The sequence below is a fragment of the Saccopteryx bilineata genome, chromosome 10 (genome assembly GCF_036850765.1).
Source record: "Saccopteryx bilineata isolate mSacBil1 chromosome 10, mSacBil1_pri_phased_curated, whole genome shotgun sequence".
NCBI lineage: Eukaryota > Metazoa > Chordata > Mammalia > Chiroptera > Emballonuridae > Saccopteryx > Saccopteryx bilineata.
In genome coordinates this window covers 33,773,958-33,786,714 of record NC_089499.1, presented here as the reverse complement: position 1 = coordinate 33,786,714, position 12,757 = coordinate 33,773,958, and the positions used below count along the sequence as shown (strand labels likewise).

Sequence of the window (12,757 nt, the reverse complement as noted above, 5' to 3'; positions counted from 1 at the left end):
TAGGATCCCCTCCATCTGAGGACAATAATGCCTTTTGTCTCCCTGCTGTGAGGACTTGATTACATAATGCAGGGGTATGGGACCTATGGCTCGCAAGCCAGATGTGGCTCTTTTGATGGCTGCATCTGGCTCGCAGACAAATCTTTAATAAAAAAAATTATAACGTTAAAAATATAAAACATTCTCATGTATTACAATCCATTCATTTCCTACCTTTCATGTTCATGGTTGCGGGTGGCTGGAGCCAATCATAGCTGTTCTCTGGGACAACACCAAATTTTTATTGGATAATGCAGAACATACATGGGTCGTTGTATGGCTCTCATGGAATTACATTTTAAAATATATGGCGTTCATGGCTCTCTTAGCCAAAAAGGTTCCCGACCCCTGATATAATGTATGTAAGGACCCACTATTACAGGCCAGGGGAACCTAGTAGAGCCTCAATAAGTGAGGATGTGGTGAGTCCCTTGAATAACTCAACTTCTCTAAGCCTCAGTTTTCTCTTCTGCAAAAAAAAAAAAAAAAGTACCTCCCTCACGCATATAAAGCATGTAGAAAAGTACATGGTATACAGAAAATGTTAAAATTACTCTTTCCCCTCTTCCCCCCTCCATCCTTAATCTCTGGCTCACTTCTTTCCACACACACTCAGTAAACTGTCACCTCTGTATTGTCAACTCCCAACTCCCCACCTCCAACTTGCCCTGAAATTCCCACTGAGGCACCCAGTCACGTTAACACTTAGGAAAGTAAAACACCACCTTCTCCCAAAGATAGATCCCCACCCTCTCAGTTTCCTCCTGGCTGCTCAGGTTCTTTGGGCCAAAAGCCTGGAGTTCACTAGGAGTCGTTCTTGGCAGCTGGCTAACCACAATGTCTCCTGACGTCTTCATACTCTCAGATTAGGCTACGCCCCAGAAAGGTTCATGTACAGGCTCAACTAATGGTCTCTAGGCTCCAAGACTAGTTTCCTCATCTGTAATAGGGGGACAAAAAGGGAAGATAAGTGACATCCCCTACACAGAGCAGCACTCATGGTGCTTAGCCCACAGACCTCAAAAGATGGCGCTGCTATTAAGGTAAGGACACGACACTGGTCATCAGTGCCCAATCGACTTCTCAAACACAACATGAGCCGTACGTGCCGGAGCCCAGGTGGCCGCTCTGCAGCTTCTCAGGCCAGCTGGAGGCCGGGCTGAGGCTGTCAGGGGTTCCCCCATATCCGACACATGGTTCCCTCTCTATCTGGTCCTTCAGGCCCCTAAGGGTCCCTTTCCACAGCCCTGACACTGACGTACTTACCCTGGGTTACACGCATACTGACTGCTGTCCTTTGTACCCAGACTCGCCTGCGCTTTTGGGGCTCAGGTGTGCTGCTCTTCCCCAGGCTCTATACACACGTACACACACACACACACACTCACAGTGACCTCATGCCACTGGCTTCTTCCACATGCCATCTACACCTGTACCCATCTGTACCCATGCTACATGGTCCAGTTCTCTAATGAGCCTCTCCACTGGGCAATTTACTTGGTGAGTACAGTTGGTCCCCGTTACTAATGGAGTCCACATGTGCGAATTTGCCCACTTGCTAAAATTTATTTGTTACCTCCAAATCAATATTCATGGCACATTCGGGATCATTTCTAGACCCACACAGTGTAGCAAAAGCTTTGAGTCGCTCAGTGTGGACGTCCCCAGCTGAGGTCTCACAAGGTGACCCTGCCTTCTTTCAGCTCTCACACACGGCAAACCACTGCCCACCTCGCAGTCTATTTATTGCCACACTTTTTCAGATATTTAAATCGGCCCCAAGCCTAGTGCTAAAGTGCTGTCTAGTGTTTCCAAGCCCAAGAAGGCCGTGATGTGCCTTACAGCGACAATACGGTTTTAGATAAACTTCATTCAGGCATGAGTCATCGTGCTGTTGGCTGTGGATTCGATGTTAATGAATCAACAATATGGTACATCCAGAAAAAGGAAGAGGAAATTTGCAGACCCGTACTAAAGGCCGCTCCGGAAAGTGCTAAAATAAAGTCTACAGTACATGATGAAACTATGGAAAAGTGGCTAAATGTGTGGACTCCTTTGGCAATCAATGCCTGAGAGGTCATGACCAACTAAAAAAGCATAGCAGACAACACTTGTGAGGCTGAAAGCCAAAGAAATTTACGGGCACATCACCCAGGGTCAGGAAGACGTTCCACCCTTCTTGGCTAGTGTTTTGTTATAAAGAAATACTATATACAAAAAATGTATATTAAATAAGGAGTTCTTTAAAGAGAGACATACATAAAACAAGGTTATGTATGGATATGTAGAAGGAAATGTGCCCAGAGGCGCGCAGGAACCTGACCCTCTCCTTCCCACCAGGAGCAATGCCTCAGAAGAGTGCCTCTGGGATTCAGCATTGGCATAGACTTAGGGAACTCTCACTTACAATGACAAGGGACTGTGAGTACCTGTGCCTTCAAACCACCTTGTTTATGTATGCAGACGTCGCTCCTGGGGGACACAAACCACATTTTATGTCCACAACAGCAAGAAAGACAAGGGGGAGGTGCTCAGGAAATATGCTGGGAGACCCTTCTACTTGCCGATCCCTAGCACGCTCTAATCCTCCTGTAGTCTCACTCCATCTCTCCAACGGAGAAGAAAAAAACACCTTTTCATCCAGATCGGTAACAGAGAATCTACTTTTGCCCAAAACACCCCACCACACACACTTTTATATTGTTAAGAGAGGAATGTCACCTCTACAGAAGCAGGGACTTTTGTCCTGTTCTTCACAGGTGGCTAAGACAATGACTAACAAGTAGTAGGAACCCCGTAAATATTTGTTGAATGAAAGAAAATAATAAATGAGAAGGAAAAAAAGCTTTAGACAAGTCAAGAGAGGAATAAACCACCTTTGCAGAAGCTGGACCTCTCATTCTCCACTTATAGAGGGTCTTCTGCAAACAAAACCAATGTCTACAATTTCCCAATGAAGGAAGACTACAGCACTGCTCCTCTACGATTAACACGAGAATTTGCGGGATTATTTGGTGCACTCGACCCGTTCCATGTCACGGGGAAACATGACCCCCCCATCCATTTGAGGCCCTCACCTATCTGTTTGGGCTTAAGAGTGCTTTTGTATGTTTTGTTTTTTAAGAGAGGGGCGGGGGGGGAGAAGTGGGGAAGCATCAACTCGTAGTAGTTACTTCCTGAATGTGCCGTGTCTGGGCAAGCCCAGGGTTTGGAACCAGCGAGCTCTCTGTTCCAGGTCGTCGCTTTATCCACCGTGCCACCACAGGACAGGAGGGCTGAGAGTGCTTTTGATCAGTCAAAAGGTAAGTAAGTCAGCTATTTCCTCCTCCTCATTTCTCACACATTTGATCCTCACAAGCAAATCTGCATGCACTCAACATAACTGGGGTCACCCTTTGTCCTCACAGTCACTACATCCTCCATATCCCCTCCCAGCAATCAGTGGTCTGTTTCTTCTACCCATAGATTTATTTCTATTTTTGTATTTTTCTGAAGTTGGAAACAGGAAGGCAGTCAGACAGACTCCCGCATGTGCCCGACTGGATCCACCTGGCACGCCCACCAGGGGGCAATGCTCTGCCCATCTGTGGCATCGCTCTGTTGCAACCAGAGCCATTCTCTGTTGCAACCTGGGGCAGAGGCCATAGAGCCATCCTCAGCGCCCGGGCCATCTTTGCTCCAATGGAGCCCTGGCTGCGGGAAGGGAAGAGAGAGACAGAGAGGAAGGAGAGGGGGAGGGGTGGAGAAGCAGATGGGTGCTTCTCCTGTGTGCCCTGGCCAGGAATCAAACCCGGGACTCCTGCACGCCAGGTCGACGCTCTACCACTGAGCCAACCGGCCAGGGCCACCCATAGATTTTTATTGTGCTATTTTTTTAAGGCAGCTGATTCACCACAGGGACATAACATTTGATAGAAAATACATCTGGAATAATAATAACTTACATTCTTTTTTTTTTTTTTTCTCCAAATGCTTTAAATGTATCAATTTAACACTATGGTAAGGTTGTAAAAGTGGCTATAATATAATACTTTGCAGGTGGAGCTTATCATTTCATACCCCTTGAATTTGAACTGGCCATGGGACTTATTCTACCCAACAGTACAAATGCAATGCAAACAGAGGCCTGGGAAGAACCTGCTCTTCTGTTCCTGGAATCCCAGCGCCACGTGAGGAAGCCACGGTAGCCTGCTGGATGAGACACATGTAAGCTAGTCACCCCTGACGCCTCTGCTGACAACCAGCCAACTACCTGGTGGATAAAACCATCCAAGATCAGCCAGCCTCCAGCCAGCCCTATCAAATGACAGTATACACAGGAGATCAGGAAAACTGCCCAGCAAAATCATGAGCAAACTAAGTGCTTCAAGCCCCTAAGTTTCGGAGTGATTTGTTTCATAGCAAAAGCTAGAACTGACACACAACTCCACTTTATAGATGAAGAAACTGAGGCACTGAGGTCCCAAAGCTATTAAGTGGTGAATCAGAATTCAAAGACAGGCAGTCTGGCTCCAGAGGCTAAGCTTTGCTGGTCGTCCCACAGTTATGTCATTCTGTGTTTCCCCACTCACTCCCCCAAAGGAGGTTAAGTATAGGACATGAATTTACATGGCCCATAAAGACCAAAACAGGCAATTTTCTGCACTGAAGAACCTTCGTTATTTTGCCTGTATGCTGCTTTCAGGTTTGCGAGGCACTCTGCTCTCTTACACATTCCAACCATTTAAAAATAAAAAGAATTGCCCACATGTCTATTTAAAGATGAATAAGCAAAATGTGGTGTGTGTGTGTAATATTATTCAGCCTGAAAAAAGAATGAAATTCTAACATATGCTTCGACATGAATAAACTTTGAAGACATGAGGCTAAGTGAAATAAGCCAGTCACAAAAAGACAATACCGCCTGGCCAGGTGGCTCAGTGGATAAAGCACTGTCCTGCCGCACGGAGATTGCGGGTTCGATCCCTGGTCAGGGCATCATACGAGATGCAGTCAATGAGTACACAACTAAATGGAACTAAGTGGAACAAGTTGATGCTTCTCTCTCTCTCCCTGCCCCTCTACCTCTCTCTCAAATCAATAGGAAAAGTATTTTTTTAAAAGACATATAGTGTATGATTCTACTTAAGTAGGGTGTCTCGAGTAGTCAAATTCATAGAAACAGAAAGTAGAGCAGTGGCTTTCAGGGCCGAGGGAGAGGGGGTGGGGAGTTACTTAGTGGGTACAGAGTTTCAGTTGGAGAAAACGAGAAGGTTCTGGGGATGGCTGGTGGTGAGGGCTGCACAATATGAGTGTACTTTTTTTTTTTTTTTACAGAGAGAGAGAGAGAGATAGACAGGGACAGACAGACAGTAAGGGAGACAGACAGTAAGGGAGAGAGATGAGAAGCATCAATCATCAGTTTTTCATTGCGACACCTTAGTTGTTCATTGATTGATTGCTTTCTCATATGTGCCTTGACCGCGGGCCTTCAGCAGACCGAGTAACCCCTTGCTCGAGCCAGTGAGCTTGGGTCCAAGCTGGTGAGCTTTGCTCAAGCCAGATGAGCCCGCGCTCAAGCTGGCGACCTCGGGGTCTTGAACCTGGGTCCTCCGCATCCCAGTCCAATGCTCTATCCACTGTGCCACCGCCTGGTCAGGCAATATGAGTGTACTTAATGCCACTGAATTATACACTTCAGAATGGTAAATCTTACATATAGTTTACCACAATTAAAAAAAGGAAAACAATTGCAAGTGTTGCGACTGGCTGTGATTAAATAACAGGCCCAGGACCACTGTGAGACCAGGGAGAACCCAGGGAGCCAAACAAGCAACCAGCACTCCACCAGCCGGGTTTCCTGAGTCTGACGGGCTCCATCCCCTCGTCAGCATGTCTCCGCCACACGCTGAAGGCCAGATGGGCTGGCAGATATGTCAAAGCCACCTTAAAAACAAGTTCTGGCTCAAGGACAAAAACCCTCAAATAAATCAAAGCCAGTTCCCTGCCCCCACCTCAGCCCAGAAAAGGAAAAAACAGACATCTTCTACCTTCTCCTGGCAGAATTTGGACTGGGTTTCAAAATCACAGGTTTGGATCTGACTCATTAGCAGGAAAATGAGTTGACATGAGGCCTAATAAAGCTAATGCAAATCTTGATGAGCAGATAGAATTTCTACAGGCCAGACAATTACAAATCTTTGCAAAGTCTACAGAAAACCAAGCTATAGGTGAAGATGTTCCCTGTGTTAAGTCTCTACTGTTTCCTTGAGCCCCTGGATGGACGGACATGGTCATTCTAGATGTATAATAAAACCGCCACCACAGTATCATCTTTTCTTTCTTTCTTTTTTTTAAAAAAATAATTTTCTTTTAATTTTTATTTTTTTTTATTTTATTTATTCATTTTAGAGAGGAGAGAGAGGGGGAGAGAGAGAGACAGAGACAGAGACAGAGAGAGAGGAGAGAGAGACAGGGGGGAGGAGCTGGAAGCATCAACTCCCATATGTGCCTTGACCAGGCAAGTCCAGGGTTTCGAACTGGCGACCTCAGCATTTCCAGGTCGACGCTTTATCCACTGCGCCACCACAGGTCAGGCCTCATCTTTTCTTTTTAAACAAGAAATATACATCAAAGAGTAACAGAAGATATGAATGGGGACTTATTTTCTTCCTGTTGTCTATTTTCAATATTTCCTGCAACTTTCTATTTTTTTCAGTGAAGCCAGACCTAAGCTCATGCAGGGACTCCGTGGTCAAACACTCTCTCATCGAAGTCCTAACGACCTCATGAGGGCGCCGAGGCTGGTCCGGGACCTTCCGGTTCCACGGGTGAGGACGCCCAGGCTCTGGGAACACAGTGCCTCCCGGTACACACTCGAAGGAGCAGTTTTGAAGGTATCTCTCAGAGACCACCCTGCTCTACATGCTGGGAGGGCGGGTAGAAGGGGTTGTCAATACAGAAAGGAAGGGGGTGGAGTAAGGCCAGAGGAAGAAAACAGGAAGCCCCGCTCGGCAGCCACTGGCCATGGGTCCCACCCTGTCACCATCCGGAAGGTCAGAGGATGCTGGTGCGCAGACAGACTCGGCCACCTGGCCCAGGCCCAGACAGGCCCATCCACAGAGATGAAATGTGACATCCGCACCGGGCCTTGGCCTTTGAGCATCCTTCCAGTTCCTCAGCTAGAGGCCAACAAGGCCCCTGGGGGTTGAGGGGCAAGGGTCACTCTGAGCCTCCTCTGCCCTTCTTCCTGCCCCACCTGCAAAAAGGCAGGAGCTTAAGGGGAGGGTTTGCAGGCACGAAGCTGGGCAGGAGTCCCTCAACATTCATCTTGAGCTCTGCCAGTTGACACTGAGTCAGTCACAGGGTCCCCAGGGTCTGGGTATTATCTGATTAGACCTCATGACTCAGTGGCTTGTCCATGGGATTTAGTAATTGTCATGAAAATTGTGCTCACTAACCAAGACAAGGAGAGGGAGGAGAGGGAGGAGAGGGAGGAGAGGGAGGAGAGGGGGATGAGGGGGGTGAGGGGGGTAAGCAGAGTGAGGGAAGGAAGAGGGGAGAGGGAGGGGGAGAGGGAGGGGGGAGAAGGGAGAGGGAGAGGGGAGAGGGAGGGAGGTGGAGGTGGAGGGGAGGGGAGGGGCAGGGGGAGGAGGAGGGGGGAGGGGGGAGAGGGGAGGGGGAGAGGGAGGGGGGAGAGGGAGGGGGAGAAGGAGGGGGGAGAGGGAGGGGGGAGAAAGAGAGGGGAGAGGGGCTAGGAGCTGTAAGTCTTTGCCTGTTCACACACCTGGCCATCAGAGGCCAAGAGGTGACAGGCACGCACCACATCCCAGTTGTGGCCATTCAAGAAAGACACATACTGAAACCAGAACCAACTTCCATGGGACCCCAGCGGTCGCCTGACCGCAGCTGCCCTCTGCTGCCCCTTTTCTGGTCTGGGTGCCTCGGTTGCCCATTTGGGCTCTCAGGACAACGAACTAATGCTTCAAGAGAAGCAAATGGCTAATTCCTCCCACACCAGGGGGGAGAATGAGAGGGATGGGGTACTCCTCCAGCTGCCTGACAGGCCATCATTAGGAGAGGGCGCAGAAATAAGCCTGGCATTCTGGATACCTCCTCTCACCCTCCTGAGCTGGCCCAGCTGCCTGGGACGTGGACCTGGGCACCAACTCTGGCGGCAAAGCAGTGCCCACTCACAGGGCTATCCAAATGCCAGCTACCCACCCTCTATTAATAGTCTCAAGAGCTGGAATGAAGGCAGGCTGTGGGGGTGGAGGTAATAAGAGGCTGACTTCAAATGCAGCTGTTTGCAAAGTCATGGCTGTTCCCCATCACAGGGGACTCACCCCTCTAACCTTCAGGGACGACACAGAGGTCAGAAGGTGCACCCAAACACCAGCTGGGGTGGGGGCACAGGCAGGGAGTCGACCTGCAGGGCGGCCTTACCTGCCGCGCCACCTTCCGCGCCTCCCAGTAGGGCTTCGAGTCTTCCACCGCTTTGCCGATTTTCTTCACCAGTTCGTCCAGTTTCACTGTGGCTTCCACCAGAATGGAGCGGAACTTCTGACGTGCATCCTGCAGCCACGGGATACAGAGAAAATACATTCAGGCTTCAGAAGGAATCTGTGAAAATCTGCTGACCTAACCAGAAACACCAAGGCTGGCCGTCACACAACCCACCAGGGCCTCAACACCTTCACGAGGCAGTGTCCACCACAGCACCACCCGAAAGCTTGCCTTCTGTGTGGCTGGACACATTCTCGCATCGGCCCTGTCCGGTGTGGCAGCCGCTAGCCACACACAGCTGTCGAGCACTGGAGATTGGATAGCGAGACCGAGGAAATGAGTTCTATTTCATTTTTATTAAATATATTTAAATTTTAAAAGTAAATGTGGCTAGTGACTCCTCTATTGGACATCACAGGTTACATTAAAAAGCTCCATCCAGATCCTCGAGGGAAGATGTCCAGTCGGGCTGCCCCAGCAGCGCTGGTCTATAAGGATAGCACCATTTTCCACCCTCCCATGAAGTCCTCAACCATATGGCATGGTCAACATGAAACACTGAGTGCAAACTTCCCACTGGACAGACCCTGTGCTGGGCATTGGGCTCGGTCCCTGCCTTCAGGGCATGTCCAGTCTGGTGGGTAAGTCTGGCATTTATAGCCTATTCCAGGAAAGTCTGTGCCAGGCTGGTGATGGTACAGATGCCATGGAGCCCCCCAGAGGAGGTAAGACAGGCCAGGTAAGACAGGGCTCTGTTGGGAGAGTCATAGCAAACTCCCACAGGGGGAGTAACTACACAGAAGCCTAAAGCATGGATGGGCACTTGCGGAGGGTAAAGAGGAAATCCTGAGCCCTGAGCAGGCAGCAGAAGAGCCAGCCAGAAGAAGGAGGGAGAACACGATGTTTTCAAGAAAAGGAAGGAAGCTGAAAGTCTGGAATGTGGAGAACGGCAAGAGATAGGGTGGCCACGCCTCCTGGAGACAGCCACCATCCAGCCGGGGCCTTGGCAAGAGTTTAGAAGGGACGACCAGGCAGGTGGGCCATGCCAGGCTTAACCACGTTGTACAAGTCAAGAAACCAGACCTGTGGACATCACAAGAAGGAAAAGAATTAGAAATTTAGTCTCATGTCTGGGACATAGTGGAGGGTCGGGTGGGTGTGTGTGTGTGTGTGTGTGTGTGCGTGTGTGTGTGTGTGTTTGCATGTGCACCTTTGAGAAAGGGGAAATGGATACTCAGAGAAGAAGGAACAACACATGACCAGCCATGGGGCTGTCCCAAGACCGAACAGCCACCATGCTGGAAAAACACATGAGGTTCCATTGGCTGCAAAGTGCCTGCTTCATGAGTAACTGTCTGAACACTACTTCTGAACATTGAATGGTAGGGATCTCTTGTGCCAGTTGGATGCCTCATGGAAGTGAAGGAAGCTTTTGATCAATCTCATTCCCCTCTGTCACCATCGTGCGAGACACTTCTGACACAGGCCTTGGTCCCTCCACCAGTCCTGTATCATCGTCACGATTTTCTCTGCTCTCCTCTAGCTGGCCAGCCTGCAGCCACCGACTGCAGCTTCTGAGGACAGGGAACAAGAGGAGGCCTAGGCTCCTGAGGAAGCGCTGCAGATGCATTTGGGCAGCCCAGGGTCCAGCAAAGCCCCCGAGCTTCCGCTGGATTTGACGACCGGTATGCTGGAGGTAGCAGGTTGCCTAATGCCTGGTATTTTTATCAGAGAAGCATCTAATTCTTGTCAAACCACTTTCTGTGCAGCCCTAAGCAAGTAAGTTCTTTACAAATCATTTTTATTCCTTATGAAATAGTTACTTTCCATGTCTTAAGGCGGGCTCGTTAGAAGAAATAAGGGAGAATGCAAACGTAAAACACCTAACGGTTCCTGGATACACAGCGAGTGTTCCATAAATGTACACAATCTTTCCTCTGGCATGAAAAGAGACCCACGATCCTATTAAAAAACACGAAGGGGGATCTCCCTGAGGGAGGGGTAGCAGACAGGAAGACCTAGTGACCTGTCACACTGTACAGGCAGCTGCTTTGCACACGGGCTGACGTGCTTGGCCGAACCCTCGCAGTCACCGCCCTGGTGGGCGTCAGCACCAGTGCTGTCCCTGTCCCCACTGCAAGGGAGAGTGCTGGGCCTGAGCAGTCAGCATGTGACCACATCATCACTCAAACTGGGCCCCAACCCAGTTGCCTAAAGGCCTTTGGCCTATATGCTGGGTACCAAATGTCAGGAAAATACATATATATTTTTTTTAATATGGATTCTCAAATTTCTCATACCAAAAAAAAAAAAAAAAATCAGATAATCTGGCAACACAAGGCCCCATTCCTCCCTGGCAACCACTGACTAGAAGTGGAGTAAAGATGCTAAGATGCTCCCTTAGATGGAGACTGACTGCCCTTGTGCCTGAATCACACGCGGCCTGCTTCCAGAGAACGGTGATTTGCCAAGAGCTATTCTGGTCACTGATGAATATATAGAATCCACCAGCTCTGCCTTCGGGAGACAGAGGGATGCACAGCGCAGATGGACAGTTTACTAAGTGGCAGACATCATTATAAATGCTCAAGTCCATCAATCTGTGCAATCTCTAACAACCTTATCAGGTAGATGCTATTGTTGTCAGACACATTTTACAGAGAGGGAAACTGAGGCACAGAGAGAACAGGTAAGTTGCCTGAAGTCACACAGCTGGGAAATGGCAGAGCCATGACTTAAACTCAAGAACTAAATAAATAAGAACAATGTGGTGCCCTAAGCACTAAGACCTCAGTATACACACCATGAAACACACAAACAACTGGGAAATCTACCCAAAGAAAGTGTCATCGGCCCTGGCCGGGTGGCTAAATGAATAGAGCGTTGTCCCAGCGCACCAAGGTTGCAGGTTCAATCCCCAGTCAGGGCACGTACGAGAAGCAAGCAGAGTGCACAACTAAATGGAATGACTAAGTGGAACAAGGAGTTGATGCTTCTCTCTCTCACTCCTCCCCTCTCCCTTGCTCTCTTTCAAAATAAATTTAAAAATAAATAAATAAAGTGTCATCTAAGTCAGGCCTTGAAGAAAGGGGGATTGCACCAGATGGAGGAGGAGGGGCATTAGAGACTGAGGGACTAGCACGGGCAGAGAATGAGAGGCGGGAGGTCTGGTGGACGGTGGGGGGAGGAAGCGCACAGGCGCCACACGAGGGCAGCTGAACTGTATCCCATGCGCAACAGGGCAGCAGAGTGGACTCTTCTTAAGTCTCTACATTCCCTGCGCCCTTTGTCAGAAATGACTGACATAAAAATGGTAGTTTGGTAGCTGGCCCCATTGTCAACAGCACGTACGTAGCTGTAATCATGTAAACACTGGGCACTGACTGTCCAGTGATACTGCTGGGAGTAAAGGGAATGGGGAAAGTGGGTGTGTGGTGGGGACAGAGGGAGGAAAGCCATCTCTCCCTCCACAGTGGGCTGTTGGAGCCGCACGCAAATGTCAGACTCCAGACACAAGCACAGACCTTGAGCCTTTCCGTCCAATGCACCTTCACTTCACCAATGGTTCTCCAAGTGTGGTCCAGGGGACCCCGGGCTGGGGGTGGGCCCTGAGACTTTCCTGGGAGTCTACGTTCATCATTCAGTGAGCCTTAAAACTGAAAAACCAATATGTAGCCACACAAAGCCTACTGTTTAGTTATAGAAGAGCGAAATAATCAGCTAAAATGTGTTAATCTATTAAACGGCCTCTAAGAGAGAAAAAATGGAGATGGGGAAGGAGGATGGAATACCAGTGGGGCTTATTGTTTGCTTTTTTATTTTTATTTTTTTTTAGATTTTATTTTTTCATTTTAGAAAGAAGAGAGAGAGAGAGAGAGAGAGAGAAGGTGGAGGAGGAGCAGGAAGCATCAACTCCCATCTGTGCCTTGACCAGGCAAGCCAGGGGTTTCAAACTGGTGACCTCAGCATTCCAAGTCGACGCTCTATCCACTGTGCCACCGCAGGTCAGGCTGTTTGCCTTTTTTAATTGTGGCAAAATACCCTTTAAGCAGAGCCGTGACCTGACTGGACCTGGGTTTTCTCAAAGGCTCCTTGGGTGACCGTGGGGGGGCAGAACCAGGGATACCAGCCTGGTCAGGTAGGTGTGTTACCAACACAGGAGTTGAGATCAGCGTTTTTGCCGTCAGGATGCTGTGATGATACAAGACTGGCTGACGCCCAGCCACCACCCAAG

The 12,757-nt window shown here is 49.1% G+C and overlaps 1 protein-coding gene across 1 annotated transcript in view; it reads right to left on the bottom strand.

Moving 5' to 3' along the window:
- Positions 1 to 12,757, bottom strand: part of SH3BP5 (SH3 domain binding protein 5) — a 75,006-nt gene that overhangs the window by 36,343 nt on the left and 25,906 nt on the right. Inside the window, exon 3 of the mRNA XM_066245941.1 lies at positions 8,464 to 8,592. Coding sequence (XP_066102038.1) covers positions 8,464 to 8,592 — 129 coding nt within the window. The remainder of the gene's footprint in view (positions 1 to 8,463; positions 8,593 to 12,757) is intronic.